General features: G+C 36.8%; 1 protein-coding gene across 6 annotated transcripts in view; it reads left to right on the plus strand.

Annotated features, from left to right (window-relative positions):
- GDAP2 (ganglioside induced differentiation associated protein 2) overlaps positions 1-22656 on the plus strand; it is a 71003-nt gene that overhangs the window by 41795 nt on the left and 6552 nt on the right. For 4 of the 6 annotated variants that reach the window (XM_029228492.1, XM_029228495.1, XM_029228493.1 and 1 more), the window contains 5 exons: positions 1015-1171; positions 8939-9015; positions 9775-9851; positions 12673-12812; positions 13115-13169. In XM_029228492.1, coding sequence (XP_029084325.1) covers positions 1015-1171; positions 8939-9015; positions 9775-9851; positions 12673-12812; positions 13115-13169 — 506 coding nt within the window. Of the gene's footprint in view, positions 1-1014; positions 1172-8938; positions 9016-9774; positions 9852-12672; positions 12813-13114; positions 13170-18655; positions 20542-22656 lie in introns of all 6 variants that reach the window. The other 2 variants (XR_003794420.1, XR_003794419.1) reach the window with 1 other exon arrangement.

Below are 22656 nucleotides of genomic sequence, written 5' to 3' on the forward strand. Positions count from 1 at the left end.
GAAAATATTGTTACCTCATAGGCTCTAGTGTTCATAAATATTTTCAGTTAGAATATAGAATCTGTTAAAATAGATGTAAAATCAGCCTTGCCTGAGGGATTGAGAGAAGATTCATTTATGGGTATTTTTTTTAATAAAGGCACACTCAGCCCTTGCCTGTCACAGTTTGAGGAGCAGTAGTATAGATGTGAGGAGGTCCCAGCTGAACGGCCTCAGGTGGTGGCATTGCCTTGGGAAGCTCCCCTGCCATGGTCCAAGGATTTTGTTTGTTTGCTTTTCTTTCTTTAAAAAAGAATTTTTTTTAAACAGATCTAGTGAGGCAGTGGGGAACACATTAAGAGATGATCCATTCCCAAGGGACTGGCTGCTAGCCAAACGTAAAATGATCATATGGATAAATCAGAAAGGTAACATTAATTTGTAGTGAGAACTGTAACTCTTATGTACCAGAATGATTATGTAGGCATGACCAGTGTAGAAAATCAGACCGCTAGTCAAAACATATCTTAGTGAATGCGGATCACACCCTGAAATCCTGGTCCATCCGTCTTCCTTCAGGGGTTACCTGACAAAAGGACTGAAGATTATGTGCCAGCCATTCAAGTGCTCCCTTCTTAAACAATTCTGGATAAATGACCCCAAACATTTTTTCTTTCTATTTCTCTTTGGTTAGGTGTTGTGCTGCAGTTCATCTTTAAACCCACATACAGTATAATTGCTTCTATCTTTTTGTTTATTATTACGTTCTACTCTTTTCTTCCTAAGGTTACATCTAGGTCCCCTTGATTTGATTTCATGTGTTCCTAAAACTTCCATCCCACATGGACAGGTGGTTTCTTTCATTATTTCAGTTCTTCAAATGCCTGAATCTGATTTCAGTTTCATTCTCAAAAAATAACCTTAACCCTGGTTTTTTGAGTTTCTGTGCACTCATCCCTATAGCAGCATTCACAGTCTGTTTGTAGCATTTACTGTCAAGTTTTGCCATCTCTATTGATAGTATTTGTGTTGCAGACAACCAAGAAGAGGAGGATGAAGGCTTGGGAGTTGATCTCTCTTTCATTGGCTCTCATGCTTTTGCTCGAATGGAAGGAGATATTGATAAGCAAAGAAGACTGATCCTTCAGGGACAGTTATCAGAGGCAGCCCTGCAGAAGCAGCATCAAAGAAAGTAAGGCAAACCCCTTTGGACTGACAGACACGTAAGGACATGAGAAACAAGAAAGGGCCTACCGCTGCTAAATGATCTACACGTAACGTGGTCTCATTTATTCTTCATGACAATCCACTAAGAAAGATATGTCCCCACTTTGTAGATGCAGAAATTCAAAGTTAATTTATCAGCGGACACCATTAGTATGTGATGAAGTCAGTGTTCAGATGCATCTCTGATTTCAGAGCTCCTACTCTTTCTACTGCGATTGTAGTGTCTTTGGGTGAGATTATATTCTAAAAGCAGAAAGTAGGGGAAGGGAAAAACCAAGTCACAAGGTTTTTACTTAACATTACTATATTTATAATTAAAGCATAATCTATGGTTGTATTAACGTTAAAAGAGCTTTATTTCCCCCTGATTTATCCCAGGGACCTTATAAAGCCATCCCATTTCTTTCAGGTGTTTTCTAAAGCAATTCTGAGTAACTCTTTTTTGAAACATAAAGAAAAGCAGCTTTTGTACTTCTGGGTAAGCTTGTCCAAGGATTAACAAACAGTCCTTGGAAAGCTAGTTGCTTTTCAAAAAATGTTAAAGGAAAGGAAAAATCATACACCATAATTGATTAATATTCGTTATCTTATAGGGTTGGTTGAGGGGATAACATCTCATAGCGTTGTTGTGAGTGTTAAATAAGATAATGTAATGAGCTTAGCACAGTACTTGGTACTTAGCAAGCTCTTAAAAATTGGTCACTGCTGTTCTCTTTAATACTGAGCAAATTATGGTCTATTTTACCTTTGAGCTTTGGTACTTGCCATCCCTTTTGCCTGGAATACTCTCATTCTTCAATTCCTGCTCATTCTCCAGGTTTAAGCTCAGAAGTGATTGCCTCTAGAAACTTATCTCCCTGGAGATAAGTTGGAATAGACAGAATAGAAGTCTGGAATCAATGCCTCCTCCGCATGCTTTTTTTTTTCTTTTTTTTTTTACATCCTGTACTTAACCAAAGGATAGCCTAGCACTTATCACACTATACTGTAATGATGTGTGGTTGTTGTTAGTCTCCACGTATAAAGTGGGAGTCAGACTAGACGATCTCCGGAGTCCCTTATAGAATTAGAATTTTGTTTTTCCTGAGTTCCTGGTCTTCACTTTATTCTCCCTTTTTTAAAAAAAATTAATTTATTTATTAATTTGGCTGTGTTGGGTCTTTGTTGCTGCACACGGGCGTTTCTCTAGTTGCAGCAAGCGGGGGCTACTCTTCGTTGCAATGCACAGGCTTCTCATTGCGGTGGTTTCTCTTGCTGCGGAGCACAGGCTCTAGGCATGTGGGCTTCAGTAGTTGTGTCACACGGGCTCAGTAGTTGTGGCTCGCGGGCTCTAGAACGCAGGCTCAGTAGTTGTGGTGCACGGGCCCAGTTGCTCCGTGGCACGTGGGAATCTTCCCAGACCAGGGCTCGAACCCATGTCCCCTGCATTGGCAGGTGGGTTTTTAACCAGTGCACCACCAGGGAAGTCCAGTTCTCGTTTTATTTTCATGAGCAAAAGCTAATTAGTCACTAGGGGGCACCAATGAACAGCTTTTCTAAAGGCAAGCACAGTCGAATGACAGTTTCAGTGGTTTCTGAACTTGGCCATGTGTATGAATCATCTGGCAAACATTTTCCTTTAAATACAGTGACTGGGCTTTCCCTCACATGACTGGGATTTGGCCTCTATATATATTTGAAAACTTTTTCACATCATGATTCATGTACAACTAGATTTGGGTACCTTTTTTTTGGACTAGGGCAGTGGTTCTCAAACTGTTTGGTCTCAGGTCCCCTTTGCATGCTTAAAAATTATTGAGGACCCCAAAGAGCTTTTGTTTTTACCTGGCTTATACCCACTAATATTTATCATATGATAAATTATTTGTTAATTCATTTAAAAATAACCCATTATGTTTTTATGAAAAATAACTATTTTTTAGGTCAGTGAGAAATGCAGTGTTTTACGTTTTTGCAGATATTTTAATGTTTGACTTAATAGAAGACAGCTGGATTCTCATATCAGCATTCAAACTGTTGCAATACTTTGTTTTGGGTGAAGTATATGAAGAAATTTTGACCTCATTCAGATACGTAGTTGGAAAAAGGTGTATTTTAATAGCCTTTTCAAATAGTTGGGGATATTCTTTGATATTACACCATAACTCAATATAATGGTAGTTTCATAATGTTGTAATATGGAATCTCAAACCATATTTATGAATTTTTGTATTGTTATATTAAAATGTGTTGTTTTATCCTGCACTTTGAGTAGATTTTATAATAGGAATTTAGAGCACGAATTTACAGCATGACGTGTTGGTCTTTTGGAAAATATTGACTCACGTAATTATTCAGTTGTTCCAAATATTGACACATTACATTACACAATATCAAAAACTTATATTTGATAATATCACCACTGATCTCATCAGAAAAGTCCTTAAGTATTAGAAACTGTTAGCTTCTGGTGGTGGATACAAATTTTCTAACATTATATCTGTATTTTAAAGTTCAAATTTTATCACTGGTAACAAATACTGTTGGTTGTTTTTCTTGAAATGGCAGGGTCACTTTATTCATTTTTGACAAAACATCTGCCAAATACTCATGTTAAATAACCACAGTTTGTCTGCCAGTGATTAGTTGAAGAAAAACGGTGTTCCATGAAAAAAAGCAACTGGTTCAGCTTGCAAGTCAAACAACTAGATCTTTTCTTCAGGACAGCCTCATGCTTTGGTCTGCAGAAATGCTTTGTGTGTTCTTCCCATTTTGTGACACATTAATATTAAAAAGATGTATTTCCGTGGGTTAATGAATAAAATTAATAATTTTTTCTTCCTCATCAAAGACATTCTTAAATGAAACTGGCTTTTTTTTTCCTGTGAGTATTTTGGCAATTAAGAACACAACGACTACTAGTACAATCTGGTGCTTCCACCTGAATTCATGCTAAAGCAGCAGTAGTTTTATCCAACAGTTGCTTTTGCACCATCAGTGCAGATGTCAACACAGTGAAAAACAAATGATGTTTTGGTGTTATTATGAAAATAGTTTTGACTTTGCAAAACCCCTTGAAAAAGTATTGGGACTATGCACCACACTTTGAGAACCACTGGTCTGTGGTCTCTCAGCAGTACATTATAGTTGAAAGGAGTTTTGGTAATTATCTGATACAGCTTTCTGAAACGTAGTATAAAGTGTATAAGCATTAGAATTACCAGGGGTGCTTGCTAAAAATTCATAGGCCCCACACCAAACTTCCTGAATCAGAACCTCTGTGGGAAGGCCTCAGGAATCATTCTTCTAAGGTTTCTTAGATGATTTCTTAGATGATTTTGTACCTGATCTGGTCTGATCCCTCTAATTTACAGAAGGGTGAATTGATCACCAAGAGTGACTTGACCAGAGTTACAGCTAGTTGAGGATGAGCCTTCAAGGTGGCTACTGCAGCTCATCTCCCTTCTCTACTACCATCTCTAGGCACCTACACAGACCAGCTTCAGAGAAGCTGGGAAAGGACCAGACAGACATATTTTGTTTTCATATACAGAGAACTGCTTTGTTACCACCTTTCTCAAATCAGTTACCCTATTCTCTCCTCTCTCTTTTCCCTCTCTCTGTCTCTCTCTGTCTCTTTGTCTCTCTCTCTCTCTCTCTCTCACACACACACACACACACACACACACACACACACACACACCTTTTTAATTTTTGCATGAGTGATACAGATAAAGTGGCATTTGTTTTTGTCTGGACTGGATACTTGCCTGTCTATTGCTCTCTTTAATGAGATTTGTTTCACTTAATGATGACTAGTGCAAACCAGTTTAGAATGAATCTGTATTTACTGAGTCCATGCTTTCTGGAAAGGGGTCATCAGCAAAGGGGTAGGTTCTAGGAAGGAATATGAATACAGCATGTAAAGCATTGTCCTTCTTTTTGGTAGAAGGCCATGATCTTGAGATTCAAGTTAGTCACATAGTTGACAGTTTCCAGTCGGTTCAGGAAACGTTGGATATTTACTCTGTACAAGATAATATTCTAGAACTGAAATATACAGATAAAGAAAGTAGTCTCTCTAGTCTAGAAATTCATGAGTGAGCCACACTACCCTCACATGTCATGGTGTGTCCTGTGCGGCGCTGAGGTTGCTGTGCACATCCAATTAACACATAGCTACAGGCTTGGGGAAGAGCACAACCTAAGGTTCCCAGAGCTTGAACCAGGAAACAAAGGCGTGGTACCCCTGCCACTCACTTCCCTTGAGTGATAAGTTACATCTGAATCAAAAGATTTTCAGATTCCCTATTCATGTGCCCCATGTGTGTGATAATTAAAGATGAGGTCTTGTCAGCAGCTCAGAAGTGTGACCCAGGAAACCTAGACCCTTTCGGGGAGCCCATGAGGGCAAAACTCTTTTTATAATCTTACTAAGACTTATTTGCTCTTTTCATTCTCATTCTTGTAGTGTTCAATAGAGTCTTCCAGAGAGTGCTTAATGTGTGATATTGCAGTAGGTTAAATGCAGAAGCAGATGTAAGAATCTAGCATAAATTAAAGAGATTTGCAAGAATGTAAGAGTGTAACTCTTCTCCCTAAACATAGCTTATTTAAAAATAAGTTATCTGTGTTCACATAATAGGTTTTTATTATTTTTGAATTAATAAATATTTTTTATAAATCTCTCTTTTTATTTCTAAAATGGTAAATATTGGTAGGTTTAACTGACATAAATATGAAAGGGTCCTGAGACTCAAAAGCTTGAGAATTGATGACTAATCGTTTAGGAATTTTCTATATAACTGAGCTGTAGGTCATCTGTTTACATACTCTGCCATGGCTACATGTTTAAGACTGTAGTTTAAAATTTTTATTTCTCTTATTCTTTCTAAATCAGGATTTTATTTACACATGTTGAGTTTGGTTTCTGTTATGTTTGTTGATCAAGTTGAACAAATGATAAATTTTTTTAAATCTCTTAGGAAGTAAGTACATCTTTAGTTAGAATTATCTTTTTGAAAGCCTTCAATTCTTCCTTCAGTAACAAAACCAACGGTCACATGGATCGGCTATAGGGTTAGATCATTCCTTTCATAGCATTGCCTTGTCTCTGTGTAATAATTTGCTTGAACATCTAAAATAATTAGACATGTTGTCTAGGTCTTGATTAATATTTCCAGGTCTTCCATCCAGTTGTGACACAGTTTGGGCATATCACTCTTAAAATTATTTCACAAGAACTTTCTTCTTTTTCATTAGTGTTCCTTGGTTGGCTTAAGATCCAGTTGCCTATAACTCATGTCATTTCTCACAGTAAAAACTTTATTTCATTCATTATTAAATATTTATTGAGCCCTTACTAACGTGCCAAGCTAGAAACATAATAAAGTGTCATGCAAGGCACATACAGCCCCAGGCCTCATTGAGCCTAGGGTCTTGCAAAGGAGAGAAATGTTAAACTAATTATTGTATGAAAAATGTATTTAGATTACAGGGTGCAATAAGAGTGTATAGCAAGGATTTTAACTAAGTCCAGTGTGGGATAGTTGCATCAAGTCAGGAAAAGCTTGTTAATTAATTCTATTTTGTACATCTGAGTCCCAGTTTAAAATTTTTTTTTTCTTCACAGTTCATTGAATACATAGTTACTGAGTGTCGGGAACTACCCTAGAAATTTGCTAGAAATATAGAGACAACTAAGACATAGTCCCTATCTTGAGGTCCAACAGAGTAGAAGCAAATATTGCAGTGAGTGGGTAAAGCCTTGTGCTGATCTTTGTGACATAAAGAAGGGAGAAGTTAGTTCTATAACAGGCCTGGACCTTGCCTCCACTTCCGCTCACTCCACCCCCAACCCCCACTCCTACCCCTGCCAGTCCCCACCTTAGCGTACATACTTGATTGATACAGTATTTAGATGTCTGCTGTATTGCTTATCTCACTGGGTCTTATTACAATGTTAGTTGTCTTTGTAATATGTCTGTCTCATATATTCAACCTCAAACTCTGAAGCCAAGGGCCTTTTATTATTCTTCTCAGGCCTCCAAAATACCTTGAATAATACTCATGTTTATTATTTTATTCAACAAAGATTTGAGTCCTTGCTATGATGCAGGCATTGCATTTATATAATAAATCTTTGAAAATGAGCTAATGAATACACAGAGAGTATAGAAAATAACAGATATTTACTGAATTCCTGTTACATGTTCTGTGCCATGACCTGTGGTGCTCATAAGGCATTTAAGACATATTATTCTGTTTAGTCTTGATGTGTGGAGATGGCTTAATCATAAAACAATTAGAAAGCAGGACAATAGGGGAGTTAGTGTAAATAACCTCAGAAATAGCCCTGTATGAAAATATGGAATAGTACATATGAATAGGGAGAACTACAATAAACACAGATCCTTTCTTGACTTGCAAATTATATCTTAAACTAAAATTAAAAGTTATTGTCTTTGAGTTCAGTTTGCACAGGTGGGCACGTTTCTAAATTTAAAAACATAGACTATAGAACTATGCAATACTAAGTATTGTTTTCACAAACAATAACAATTTCTGTGAAACTAGCAGGCATATCACTTGTTGATTACAAGCATATCACTTGTTGATTACAATCCGTATGTAATAGACTTCCTATTAAATATCCTTAGTGTGTGATTGTACTTCATAGCTGAAAGGTGTCCTACAGAAACACCGTTTTGCAAATGAGGAAACTGAGGTCCATAGAGGTGAAACTACTTTACCGAGATTGCATAGAAAGTGATAGCGTGAGGACCCAAGTATCCTCTCTTCTGGTTTAGTTTTGTTTGTTTGTTTTTATGTTGTGGGATGTTGCCACATGTGACCTAGATGCTTCAAAGTTGCTTTTCATGCATTTAGGTACCTTGAAAGCTTTTTTCACAATTAAGTAAGTGGCACTTTGAATTTTAAGAAAGCAAGTGTGAAATAGTAGAAAAAGTACTGACCTTTCCAGCAAACTGGAGACTTGAGTGCAACTTCAAATTCAACTCTACCATTAACTGGTAACTCTAAGATTTATTTGACCTTTTTCAGATCGCTTCCACTCTTTGAGATCTTTACGTTTCTTCCAGTTTCAGTATCCTCTTAGCCAAAGCCAAACTGCCATCTTTATGATCTGGTATATAGAGTATCAGCACAGCTACTTTGATTAGCCAGTCATTAAATAAGCCTGGACTTCCCAGAAAAAATTACCTACTTTCTTTGTGGTCCAACATAACATGTACAACACTTACCTGTTTTTCTTCTGAAAAGTAAACTTCTTGAGGGTCTGACCATGTCTGTTCACTAGAGTATTCTCAATACCTCTTGTGTAGTAAGCACTCAATAAATCTTTGTTGAATTAGTGAACATCTGTTGTGGAGAACTGCTATTGCTTTAGGCCTTCTTTGCTTTTTTTTTTTTTTTTTTTTTTTAGTAGGAGAAGATAATAGTATTTAAAAACAATGTTAGAGCACTTGGTATCTTAGCCAATTATATGAGTAGTCTTCATTTGCTCATAAAGGATTTTAAAAAATCATCTAGTGTGAATACCTTCCTTTCTCAGTAACTCATTTTTTTTTTTAATCAATAACAGAGTAGAGATTCTGCATAGTGTAACAGCCTCTTTAACTCCTTTCTCATTATAATAAAACATTATTCTTTAGGAACACAGACAGATAAAAACAGGTCTCATTTATAAATTTACAACTGTTTATTATAATAATTATATCCTTTATTTCTCTAGTTATAATCGCTGGTTGTGTCAAGCAAGATCTGAGGATCTATCTGATATTGCTTCTCTAAAAGCCTTATACCAAACAGGTGAGCTTAAGGATATGGTAACTTATTCTTTTACTGATTAAGAATCTTACTTAGCATGCTATTAGAGACTTCACTTTTCTCTGATTTTGTCCATTTTATCTCTGAATAGATTTTTTTTGTACAATGGAAGATAGTTTTTGCTCATCATCAAGATCGGCAAAATAGCATCTCAACCTATAAGATTTTCAGCTAGTAATTCTACATTGGCCAACTTCATTTCTTCTCAGTGTCCTTTTTCCTATCTTTTAATTTTTTTCTACTTTTAAAAGTACCAAAATCCTGCTGTACAAAATTCAAACCTTACATAAATAAATAACGGAGACAGTAAAAGTTATCAGATTCCCCCTTTATATTTCTTTTCCAGGCAGTACTTGTTAATTTTCAGATTTGAGTTCCATTTAGTTTTTCCTGGATCACTGATGTTATTAAAAGTTGTAGTATGCTTAAACAAAAAGCTATTTATAAAAAAATCTTTACCCTCAACATTACCTTTGGCTGTCCCTGATTTAAAACCTGTAAGAGGGCTTATCTTAAAAGTAAGGGCAGTCATCAAAACTTCATGAAGCTGGAAAGAAAAAGAAGAGAAAGGCGATGTTTTCCACATACTAAAAGAAGTCTGAAGATGAAATCTGAAAAACTTATGTTCCTCGTTTTCAGTCTTTTACATTTGTGTAGAACATTTTTATAAGGTCAGAGCCCAGGACAGATAATATTCTTGGAATAAAGTTTCTGGGTGCTCATTACATTTCCTGTTTGTAGGTGTTGATAACTGTGGTCGCACAGTAATGGTGGTAGTTGGAAGAAACATTCCTGTAACATTAATAGATATGGACAAGGTAAGCCATTAAAAAGCTTTGTTTTATAAATAATGTTGATTTAAAAAATAAGTAGGACATGAATTTGGAATCAGGGCTTAGAATATGAGACAGAATTGTGTATCTGTGATAGAGTAGCAGCCCTGATTCTGCCAAGTTGGCACATAGCATTTCAGTAAGGGGTTTGGTTTTGCGCTCTGGGAGAAACGGAAATACTGAATTGCCATACTGTGATCTCCAAAAATGCAGCTGCTTTGTTTTGGATATGATGTAACTGGCAAGTTTTTGGTTGGACTCATTCTGTATTATAAGTGTACTAATAATCAAATTCTGCTTTTCTTGAAACAAGAAACATTAACTCTTTTATCTCTCTGAAGAGACGAAGTAGTTAACCCAAGATGTCATAATTTCGTAATCCTTTCTTTTGGAGGTAAAGGACAGAAATAGATGATTCATAGCAGAAGAAATGGTATTACTGGTAAACAAAGTGTTCAACCTGATTAGTAGTAAAAAACAAAAAAAGTGAGATCTCTTTTCTCACCTTCAAAACTAGCCATTACTTTTACTTTTTTTGTTTGTTTTTTTGATAGATAAGAAGTGATTTATTAGAATAGGACACTTGTGAGGCTTACAGGCGGGTGGGCAAGAAGGTGCTGCACCCCGAGACCTTAGTGGGCTACAGTTTTATAATCAAAGGAAAAGTGGTGAGGGGGAGAAGACCACCTTCTTCCTCATTCTGAGTAGACGTCACGCTTCTGTCGTCATTTCCTCCTCCATGTCAGGCGGGGGAGTTTTCTTGTCCCTGCATGTTCCAGCTGGGACTGTCATCAAAATTAGCCATTACTTTTAAATAATAATCATTGTTACCAAAGATGAATTGAAACTGTCAAAGTGGTCACGCCCACTGACCCATTAATTCCACTTCCGAGAATTTGTACTAAGAAAATAATCCTAGGTTTGAAAGTAGCTATAGGCCCAGAAATTGCCCAAATTGGAATACTTGGGCAAGGGACAACTGAATCCATGGGATAAATATGTAGATCTTCCTAAAACAATTGTAATAGACACGGACTGCAAAGGAGGAGAATCACTTTAATAAATAATTCTTAACCATAGTAAAAAAAAAAAAAATGTACTCAAAAGTGTAAAAATTAAATACAATTTTAAGATAAAACACAGTTGTGCAAAAGGGAATAATTTTATCTGGCTAAGCCCTTAAACTCCTGGTCACTGGTGTTTGGGTAAAAAAAACTGTGGAAGCCCTGGATCGGGCATGTTACTCACAGGCTCATTTGTGGCCCAAAATTATAACTTAAATTCCTAACAGGTAATTATTATGCATCCACAAATGGAATGTTCTGTGACCCTGAAAAATTATGGTTATAGAGGCAAGTACTATAGAGAAATGTTTATGGTATAATATCAGTAGGAGAAGAAACAACACCTTGTATGTACATTGACCTTTTTGTGGGGGAGGGGGGCATGGTGCGAGTTTATGCATATCAGTATCTCAAAATGGATTTCATAGTTTTAAGGAGAATTTGTTTTCTACATTTTTCTGTCATATGGCTGTACTTTTTTATAATGAAAAAGATTCAAGCTAAAGACAGGGAATTTGAAGCTGAAAATGGATATCTTGATTGCCTTGGGGAGGAGGTGGTGAGTGGATAGAAAGAGGACCAGAAGCAGTCTGGCAAGAGCAGAAATAGTAATAAAAATACACACACATATACACACGGGGAAAAAAACAACTGATAATCAGTATGGCATTCATTCTCAGCATTAATAATGTGATTGATACCAATAAAAGCGTAAACCCCTGCCTTTGATTCTGGTGTGTACTTACATGGTGTTCTGGATGTTCGTGGTGTATCATTTCATATATATTGTAAAGTCCAAACCAGGTAGCAACTGGAAAGGTACTGTGTTTCCTTAGTGCCCTCCTCTGTCTGCTCTGGTAGCAGTTGGACCCATGCTAACTAATCCATGTTAGTCCATTCAAGTTAATGCCAAGGACTCCCCTGAGGAGGAATGGGGAAATAACCTGTTTGATAGTAATCCTTCAGTTGTTACCTCTTAGCTTCCTCTTTGTCATGGTTTATAGCTACACCACCGGGTCATGCTGGTCCTGCCCAGCATGATTATTATCGTGTCTCTGCTTTGTGTTTAATGTTTCTCTTAAATTTCATCCTTCTTGTAATGGCATATTCCTCTAACTGATCCAGGTCACATTAAGTTTGAGGCAGAGCAGGGAAGTGCTGCCCAGCCCACTGCCGTCTGCTCACTAAACCTGTTTTCATTTTCCTCATTCAGTTCAATGTCAAAGATGTTAACAAAATTAGCCCTCAAAGTGAGCCATGTGAGGCAGCACTTCTAATGTCCTTTTATAGTAATTCTTGGTTACGTGAGAGCCATTAGTCCGTTTCTCAGTGGAGACTGCAAAGACTTTCACTGAATGCAGGTAGAACCTTCAAGAATGATTAAAAGTCTAGAAATTCTCCCTCTAATGGTTTTGATACCGTTATTCCAGAGAGAGAAAACCTGGTAGTTGACTGAAGAGCTCTTTTGAGTATGTGAAGAGTTGTTTGAAAGGACGGAGACTGGTGGTTCTCCTCCATCACTTAGAACAAGACAGAACGGGACCATACTGTAGCATTATGTGCACTACTAAACACTGGCATGAGACACTTCCCCTGAAGATCTTTTTAAAGAGGTCCTCGTTAGTCTGAGATGTCTCTCTGCAGTGCCTGGGGCGCAGATTAATCTTCTGGGTTTTTTCTCTCTTGGCATCTGTGAAATAGACAACTGTACAAAATGATTGTTATCTTTATTTTTCTTCTAGGCTCTCTTATATTTTATCCATGTGATGGATCACATTGCTGTGAAGGAATACGTATTAGTATATTTTCACACACTGACCAGCGAATACAATCACCTGGACTCTGACTTCCTGAAGAAACTCTACGATGTTGTTGATGTCAAGTTAGTTATCTTCTCAAATTACGAAGGGGGAAAGCAGCTTTTTTCTTTCCGAGTATTAAGCAATAGCAAACATCGTTGTGTATTTTGTGAAAGGATAGTTCATGTAACTAAGATTTTTATTTTACTTAGATTGGATATTTTAATAATAGGCCCTCCTTAACTCCAGTTTATTTTGTATCAAAGTAAATTCATATGTAAACTTTTTCCTGCTTTTAAACACCTGGAAAAAGAGTTAATTGTTCATAATGGTGACTGGTTTTAGACATGGCTTATACTGACCCTCTTTTTGATTTTTGAATCAGGTACAAGAGGAATTTGAAGGCTGTTTATTTTGTTCATCCAACATTTCGTTCAAAGGTAAGGTATTTTTCTTTTTAGCTAAATCTTGAATTTAAGTGCACTACATGCATATTAGGATATATTTCATCATCTTAATTCTTGCTATCACCGTTGTGACTGCTAATTTCTTTGTTTACCCTTCCTTTTTAAGTGATCTTGAGTTGTGGTCCTATTTTGGTCCCATGTAACTCCAGTATCTTTGTAGGCGACCTTTACAGGCCTTTAGTCCCTCAGTCCTTGCCTCTTCATGCTCTTTGTTAATCTGGGCTTTTTTCTGCCCTTGCTCCTGGCTAACTCCTGTTTATCCTTCAGAGCTCAGGTCAACATTTACTTTCTGTAAAAAAAACCTCTCTGATCAATCCTGCCACTAGTAGGTACTCCTGCATTATACTTCCTTAAGATTTTCTAGTCTTCCTTCATTGTTGTTTTTAATTCTAATTACTAGTTTAATTTTCTACCTTATGTGTTAGCCTGCCAGATCTCTGAGAGGTATTATATAACTATCTTGCTCATAATTACATCCCTAATATCTAATCCTGCATCTTGATTTCATCAAGATATCTAGTCCTTTGGTCCTTTTACTTTTTCTGAAAATATCTTCTTTTTTTTTTTTGATCTTTATTTTTCTTCCCTATCCAGCCTAAAACTCATGTTCCATCACTTCAGCCACTCTTGTCAATAAATAACCTATGTCTAAAATAACCTATGACCTCTTAGCCTTCCATCACACTTGCCCATCCAAACCTGATCTTGAGCTATTCCATCATTCTGCTTTCTTCACTCCCGTATCTGGGTTGCTGAGCAGTGGTGGAGAAATCATAGAGCCATGTGAATTTGGGCTTCTCAGCAGACTCGTGGGGCATTCACTGCTAGCAGTCCTTTGATGCTTCACTGAACAGTGTCCCAGCATGGCTGTGTGCTCCCCTCAAGCTCTGTCCTACCAGCAGCTCCTCACTGCAACAGATGGCCCTGCCTCATTCTTAACTGAGAACATAGAAAGCATCACTGAGGAGCTCCCTGTCTTCTCCCTCCCACCCCAAACTTACGTGTCATCTCTTCCTATCATTGCCACTGTTTATTCTATCACAGAAGTGTGTTCTTTCTTAATGAAGGGCAGTCCCTCTACCTGTGCTCTGGATCCCATAGGGATAATAGCTAATGTTTACTAAGCACTTACTGTGTGCCAGTTCTTCCCATGAATTATCTTGTTTAAGCCTTATATCTATGAAGTAGTTAGTAGTATTATTCCCATTGGATAGGCAAATGATGGATGCTTAGAGAGATTAAGTAACTTTTGCAAACTAAGCAGCTGTAAAGTAGCAAAGGCTGGATTTGAATCTAGGCATTTGAATTCCAGAGCCTACACTCTTCTCTACACATATATTGAATATTTTCCCTGTCCTCAGGAACCTCTCTTCAGCAATCATCCTCTTTCTTATCTCCCATTTTTCTGGATCTAACTCATCAATTTTTAAACATTCTAAAGCCTCCACTTATCTCTCTTCCCCTTTACAACCAAAATTTTTTAGTGTAATCTGTGCCCTCTGCTCACCATCTCCATGTGTCATACACCTGAAATTACTCCAGTCTGGTTCAGATCCCACTATGGCAACTAAAGCTGCTCACGCTGAAAACACCAGTAATTTCTCTTTTCCCTATACGCTTAAGCACAGTTACCACTTCTCCCTTGAAACACTTTGTCTTGGCTTCTTTGAAACTTACCCTGCCTAGTTTTTCTTCTACTTCTAGCCACTCCTTCTCAGTCTCCTTTGCGGTTCCCTCTTTTTCTGCTCATCGTTTGAGTGTTAGTGTCCCCAAATCCTCTGACTTCTTTCATTCTGTACTTCTTTTTTTTCATTCCTGTGTTTTCAACAACCCTCCAAAATATATGCAATTCCCAAGTATATGTCTGGAGAGGCAGTAAAGTCTAATGTTTGTGAAAGCATGGATTTGAGATTCAGGTAATGTAGGTTCTAATCCTACCTCTACCAATTACCAACTTGTTTTCTCAGGCAAGTTATGTAACCTCTCTGTGCTTTAATTTCATCTTCTGTAAAGTGAGGATAAGAGTAGTACCTACCTTGTGTAGTTGTCAGAAGGATGAAATTAGTTAATACATGTAAAACGCTTAAAACATTATCTGACATACAATAAACACTCAGTAAATGTTAGCCATCATCATCATTCCTGTGCTTAGACCTGCTTGTTGAACTTCTGATCAAATATCTTCACTTAGATGTTTTACAGGCCCCTGAAGTTCAACATGTTGAAAACAGAACTACTCATGTCGTCATCTCCCACTCCCTCCCAAACTGCTTTTTGTATTCCCTATCTTTGTAAATGGGACCACTGTCTACCCAGATGCCTAAGTCAGAAACAAGGGAGGCATCCTTGGGTACTTGCCTTACCTCATTCTCATCATATTGCATCACTTCTGTGTGCTTACTATTGTCCAATTCTATGCCTGTGTCTTTAGTCCCACTGCCTCTACTTTAGTTCATCCCACCATCATCTCTTACCTCAAAGGATGCAGCAACAACCTAATCAGTATTCACGTTGTCCTGCCTCCAGTATAGCACTGTTCCAGGTGCCTTCAGGCCTGCCTAGTGAAATTTTCTTATAATATTAATATAAGAAGCCAAAAATATTTCCTATTTACTATAGGGGCTTTTGCAAAAGTTTGCCAACCCCTGGTCTAGGCAAAGAGAAAAAGAAGAATCTGAATATATCAGTGCAGTTTGGAGAAAAGATGACTTATTATTTGGGTATAAAATCCCAGGATTTAGTGATTTATTAAATGAGTACGGGTGAGAGAAAGGGTTGTGTCATCCATGACTCCCAGGTGTCATCAGATGTAGGGACCATGGATTGGGATGTAAATTTGAGAGCATCATCAAGTAAACAGAGCTTTAACTCTTTAAAAGTGTTATAAAATCATAGACTTAGACAGCTAAAGACAGAGCCCTGGGATCAGGGAAGGAGATCAAGAAGAAATAATCAAAAAGCAGCAGGAGAACTAAGATTGGCTAATGCTGTGGAAGCCAGTGGATGGGAAAAGCATCAGAGATGGTAGAAATAGTTATTTTAAAGCACTATGGAGAAATTAAGTAAGATAAGTAGTGAAAAGTCCTTATTAAATTTCATAACTAAGATGAGTGAAGGCTTCAGTGAGAATGTTTTCCACTTTGGGATTTGTCACTGTTTACAAAATTGTTGTCTGTCATTGAAATACCATCTTTAAATTTTGCATGAAGTATTTTAATAATTCTTTTAAAATTGCAAATTTCTTTTTGATCCCTCAGTGTTAGAACAGCACAGTAGAAAGTGCTATGCTTATGGGAACACTGCTTGGCAAGGCTTAAAAAAAAAAGTAAAATGTGTGAACAGTCAATTAAATCACTTTGTCTTTCCTACTCTTCTTTCAGTTGAGTTCTGATTACATGGTCTTATCAGATAATATATTATTAACCTTCCTAACCTTTCTCCTTATTGGAAAAGTTAACTTTGTTATGCTCAGCAGGTGGCTAATTTTTTCTTTCTATAGCACATAAGGAAGAAGTGCTTGACTATTTCCCAAACTCTCATCATCCATTTATTTTTTTATTCATCCAGTAGCTACTGAAATTTTTTCTTTAATGGAGACAAACAGAAGAGTATGTCGGTTTTTAGTATGTCTTTGCAAGAATGTCTGCTGTCCCCACTTGTATTCAGTATTGTACTGGAGGTTTTAACTAGTGTAATATGACAGGAAAAAGAAACAAAATGCATATAGATTTAGAAAGGAGTAAATAATGCTGTCTTGATTGTCATTAATAGATGACATGATTATCTATATAGAAAACCCTGTGGTATCCTCAGAAATGCTACTAGAACTGATGAGTAACTTTCAGCACAGTTTCAGGGTTTAAGATCAATATTCAAAAATCTATTCTATATATTAACAAGAAACAAATTGAGATTTAAAAAGCAATATAATTTAAACTAGCATCAAAAATACCAAGTACTTAGGGATAAATATGACAAAAGATATGAAAGACTTGTATAATACACTGCACAAGTTATGTATACTGCAAAACATTAATGAGAGAAATTAAAGGAGACCTAAATAAATGAAGACGTATACTGTATTTATGGATTAGAAAACTGAATACTGTTAAATTGTCAATCCTTTCTAAAGCTATAGATTCAATTCAGTCCCAGTCAAAATTTCAACAAGGTTTTTTCTGTAGAAATTCAATTAAAATGCACAGAATCTAAAATAGCCAAAACAACTTTGGAAAAGAAGAACAAAGTTAGAGGACCAACACTACCTGCTTTCAATGCTTATTCTAAAGCTACAGTACTCAAGACAGTGAGGTATTGGCATGAAGATAGACAAAGACATCAATGGAGCACAATTAAGAATCCAGAAATAGATTCACGTATTTATGGATAACTGATTTTTTTACAAAAGTGCAAAGTCAGATCAGTGGAAAAAGGTTAGTCTGTTCAACAAACAATATTGGACCAATTAGATATCCATACGCCAAAAAAAAAATGAACTTTGATCTATATCTTGTATCACATAAATGTAAAACAAAACTTTTTAAACTTCTAGAAGAAAGTATAGGTGAAAAAGCTTTGTGTGACCTTGAGTGTAAAGCAAATATTTCTTAGATACAACACCAAAAGCACAATCCATAAAAGAAATCGAACTTTATTAGAATTTAAAACTTCTGCTCTTTTAAAGATAGCTAAGAGAATGAAAAGATCAACCACAGCCTGAGAGAAAATCTTTGTAAATAAAACATTTATCTGATAAAGGACTTATCTTTAGAATATATAAAGAAATCTCAAAACTTAATAATAAGGAAACAATTTAGAAATGGAAAAAATGATTTGTGCAAAATACTTCACCAAAGAAAATATACGATGATAAATAAGCAAATGAAAAGATGTTCAGCACAATTACTTATTAGGAAAGTACAAATGAAACCAAAACGAGATATTACGTTCCTATTAGAATTGCTAAAATTTAAAAGACTCTGTATCAAATGTTGGTCAGAATGTGGAAGAACTGGAACTCCCAAATAGTGCTGATCAGAACGTTAAATGGTATAGAAAGTTTGGAACACAATTTAGCAGCTTATTTAAAGAGTTAAACATACACCTACTGTGTGATCCAGCCATTCCACTCATAGATACTTACCCAAAACAAATGAAAGCGTATCCATTGCCTGTATACAAATGCTCATAGCACTTTTGTTATAGCCCCAAATTAGAAACAACCCATATGCTCATCACTGAGAGGACTGATAACCAAACTGTGGTATATCCATACAATAGAATACTACTCAGCAATAAAAAAAAGAATGAACTGTTGATATATGCAACAGCACAAATGAATCTCAGCATATTTACGCTGAATAAAAGAGGCGTGTACGTACCAGACGAGTGTCCATACTATGTAATTCCCTTCATATAAAATTCTAGGGAATATGAACTAATGTATAATTTTTCTACAGAAAGTAGAGCAGTGGTTACCTGTGGACAGGGAGGAGGGGCGGGAGGGAGGAGTTACAGAAGACCCTGAGAACCTGTAGGAGTGATGGGTATGTTAATTTTCTTTCTTTTTTTTTTGTTGTTGCTGTTGTTGTCGTTGGCTGTGCTGCGTGGCTTGCGGGATCTCAGTTCCCCGAGCAGGGGTTGAATCCGGGCCACAGCAGTGAAAGCCTGGAATCTGAACCACTGGGCCACCGGAGAGCTCCCAGTGTTCATCTTCTTGATTGTGATGACGGTATCATGGGTGTATACGTAATGTCACAACTTAACAAATTTTATCCTTTAAATATGTGCAGTTTATTGTAAGTTGGGTATATCTTAATAAAACTTTTTTTTTAAACTGCATGAGATGTCACTGCACTGCCACCAGAATGGCTAAAGTTTAAAAAACTGACAATACCAGATATTACCAGTGATGTGGAGTAACTGGAATTCTCCTACAGTATAAGTCAGAATGTGAATTTCTGCGACCACTTTGAAAAAAGTTATGACAGTTTCTTATAAACTCAATATGTCTGTGACCGAGCAATTCCAATACTAGGTATTTACCCAAGTGAAATGAAATATATGTGCATAGAAAGACTTCTACAGGAATGTTCACTGCAGCATTAATCATAGCAGCCAGTGACTGCCAGCCAAGGTGTCCATCAATAGGATTATGAATAATTAAACTCTGCTGTATACTTGTAATGGAATATTTCTTGGCAATAAAAGAGAACATCGATACTACTGATATATACAACAGCATGAAGGAATCTTAAAAACGTTAATGCTGAGTGAAGGAAGCCTTACATAAAAGAGTCATACTGTATAATTCCACTTATATGAGATTCTAGAGCAGGCAAAACTAATGCATGGTAGAAAAAAAATCGAAACAGTGTTTGCCTCTGGGAAGAGGGGCGTGAGGGAACTTTCTGGGGTGATGAAAATGTTTTGTATCTCAATAGGAGTTTTGCTAATACAAGTGTGTACATCTGTCTACCCAGCAAAAGTACACTTAAAATCTGTGTATTTCATCGAATGTAAATTTTATAGCAAACTGAACGAACACTGAACTCTAGTTAAAGATATGAATGCTGTATTTGAGGAACGTTTACCGATGTCTGCAGTTTACTTTGAGGTGCAGCAAAAAAGTAAGATGGGTTAATAGATGCATAGAGGAACAGATAGATGTGTGATGAAGAAAACTTAAGGAAAATGTTAATGATCGTCTGAATGATTTCTGTACCAGTGTTCCCTGTAAAATTCTTTCAACTTTAGTGAATGTTGGAATTTTCATCCAAATTATGAATCTTCATAATTTTTTTAATGGAAAAAAACCTTTTTTAACTTTTGTCACAAATTCAGACTTATCCAAAGAGTGTTCCTCTGTACCAGACTTACGAGAATACATAGCCACTGGTTGCTAAGATCTGACTTTAACCCCTCCTTCCCCACACAAGAGAGTCAGTGGATAGCTATCTTTCCCCTACTGGGACACCAATGGATAGACATTACCAGAAATTTCAGTGTTAGAGCCACTAGCGTTGGTTGTCCCACCATTGGAATTGCTTCAAGTAGAAGTCAGTGCAAATGGCGGGTAGGCAGAGACTGAAGAGCAGATGTATGAAGTGAAAGCCATTATGTTACCTTTCATAATATTTTGGGACGGAGAAAATGATGAAGGATTGAGAAAATAAAACCCATGTGTAATGAAATCCACCATTATTTTATACTAAATCGAAAACTGTAAATGGAGTGGTTGTAATTATAAAATAATGAGATGAAATCAAGGGATAATAAAACAATAGAATCACTGTCCTGATTTCCATACTTCTCAGATCTTTTCCAGGGCATTCCACCCACCATGGTAAGTTGACTGCTCATATAAATCACTGCTCTTTTTCTTTCTTGAAGTTCACTAATAGAACGTGAACTAATAATATTTAAACCCACTGTTGATTCTGGCTGTAGTAGATGACTTAAGTGCATACATGTGTGAACAATCTTTTCCTAGTTTATGTTGTCTTGTGATCCCATGTTCTTGGCTGTGCATTTGTGAATAATTGGATGAAAGAGTTTCTAGCATTCACAGCATATCATAGCAGCCTTTTTTTCAAATTTTTAATTCAGTTTTTTAAAATAGTAGATACTGAGTAAAGCAAGTTTACCTAAATAAATGTATATCTGTGACTTACGTTGTAAATAATTGAAAATTAAAAGCTGAGCTACATAAAAATAAAATGAAAAAAACTGAAGACAATGCTCTTGGGTCTCCCTGAATGGAAAACTTGTAACTGGGTTTCCACTTCTGTCTACTTTAATTTTCTCTTGCTAATGCCTAAAGAATGTAAAGGAGGTAATGGGAGAAAATGCAACAGAGAAATGTGTTTGTCTTTCAAAGAGTGTGTGCCTAAGATCACTGCCCATTCTTCCCCGACCCAGCCTTCTCTTTGAATTTACCACCACCAGCTCACCGTGTCAGTACATGCAGCATAGTCAAGAGTCCTTTCATAGAACTGTATAACTAAGAGGGACTTTAAAAATCATTGAAGTCCAACTTGCTTGTTTTGTAGATGAAGAGACTGAGGCCCAGATTGAAGTACAACTTGTTTTTGTAGAATGAAGGAATATTCGACCATCCCTAAATAGTACTAAAGTAGTAAGTCCAGAAAGTATTTGTTAATTCTCTCAACACATATTGAATTGCTTACTTTTCATGTTGAGCATGAGTTAGACCCTATAAATCCCTATAAATATGGTATTGAAGAAGAGAATCCCCACACAGGGGAATTTAGTCTATTGAGAGAATCAGCTACTACCACACAGAGTGTCAGTTATGTAGTAATATGAGTAAACACGGTGTTGTTGGAACACTTAGGGGGAAGCTGCTTCTCCAGCTTTGGCTGGAGTGTAGGTACTCAGTGAAAGCTTCCTCACAGAGGTGAGTTCTGACCTGAACTCTGAAGGACAGTTCTTAGCCAGGCAAAGAATTGAGGAAAAGGGTTTCAGGACTAAACAAGCAGCATGTAAAAAGGTACTGAGGTAAGAGACAGTGGAACACAAATACCCTGTGTAGTCCCTTCTAGTTCCGTAATTTTATACCTTTTTCCACGTAGCACAGCTCCTTTCCTGTGATAGGTATTCATGTGTTACTTTGGGCCATTCATTGCATTTAGTACTTTTTGCCTTAGGAAGTTGTTACTATGCTTATAAGCTGGCTCCTTTTCTAGAGTCTAAGCCCCCATTAGAGGAATGGCCAGGTCGCTGTTACCCTGTATCACCTACAGCTGTGCCCAATGCTTAGCACATAGTAGATTCCCAGTCGATGTGTAACTCCTTGCACAGTGTATCTCCTGACACATCCACAGGGTTCTTCTCCGTTCTGACTCTACAATCTTTATTTTCTTAACCTCTTCCTAGAATCTCTAAAAACTCCATGGTCTCTCCGTAGCTCTTACTAGTTTATGAGCTAACTGGTTGTAGAGCCCCTAATCTAGTTTGCAGAAGTTTGTATCAATTAGGTATATAACAGCATGTGCTTTGAAAACAAAACAAAAAAAAACTGATGTAAAAAACTGGGGATTGGAGTGTAATTAAGTGACAATCTAATCTGATTTAAATTAACTCACTTGGTTCTAGAAAGGCCGAGAGCCTCCCGACCCCCTTCACCACACTCCAAATAAGCTTGGTAAGATGAGAGGATACAGAGGATAATGTTAATATCTGAGGCCTTATAACAGTCATTGATAGTATAGCCGAAATAGATTAGTGAGCCAGGCCATGAAACTCAGTATGAAATAGGCCTTATCTTCATTCATTCGTTCTTTTTCAAATACTTGAGAATGCATGGTCTCTCTGTACCTTCTAAAACTTTAGACCATTCTATGATTGTCTGCCAAGTACTAGGGAAATTATAGAAGTGAATATAAGAAACTACTTATATTCCTATGAAGTAAGATAAGTGCTATAAATGAGAGTTAAA

This window comes from Monodon monoceros, unplaced genomic scaffold, assembly GCF_005190385.1.
Source record: "Monodon monoceros isolate NGI ecotype Baffin Bay Population unplaced genomic scaffold, NGI_Narwhal_1 Super_Scaffold_18, whole genome shotgun sequence".
Classification (NCBI taxonomy): Eukaryota; Metazoa; Chordata; class Mammalia; order Artiodactyla; family Monodontidae; genus Monodon; species Monodon monoceros.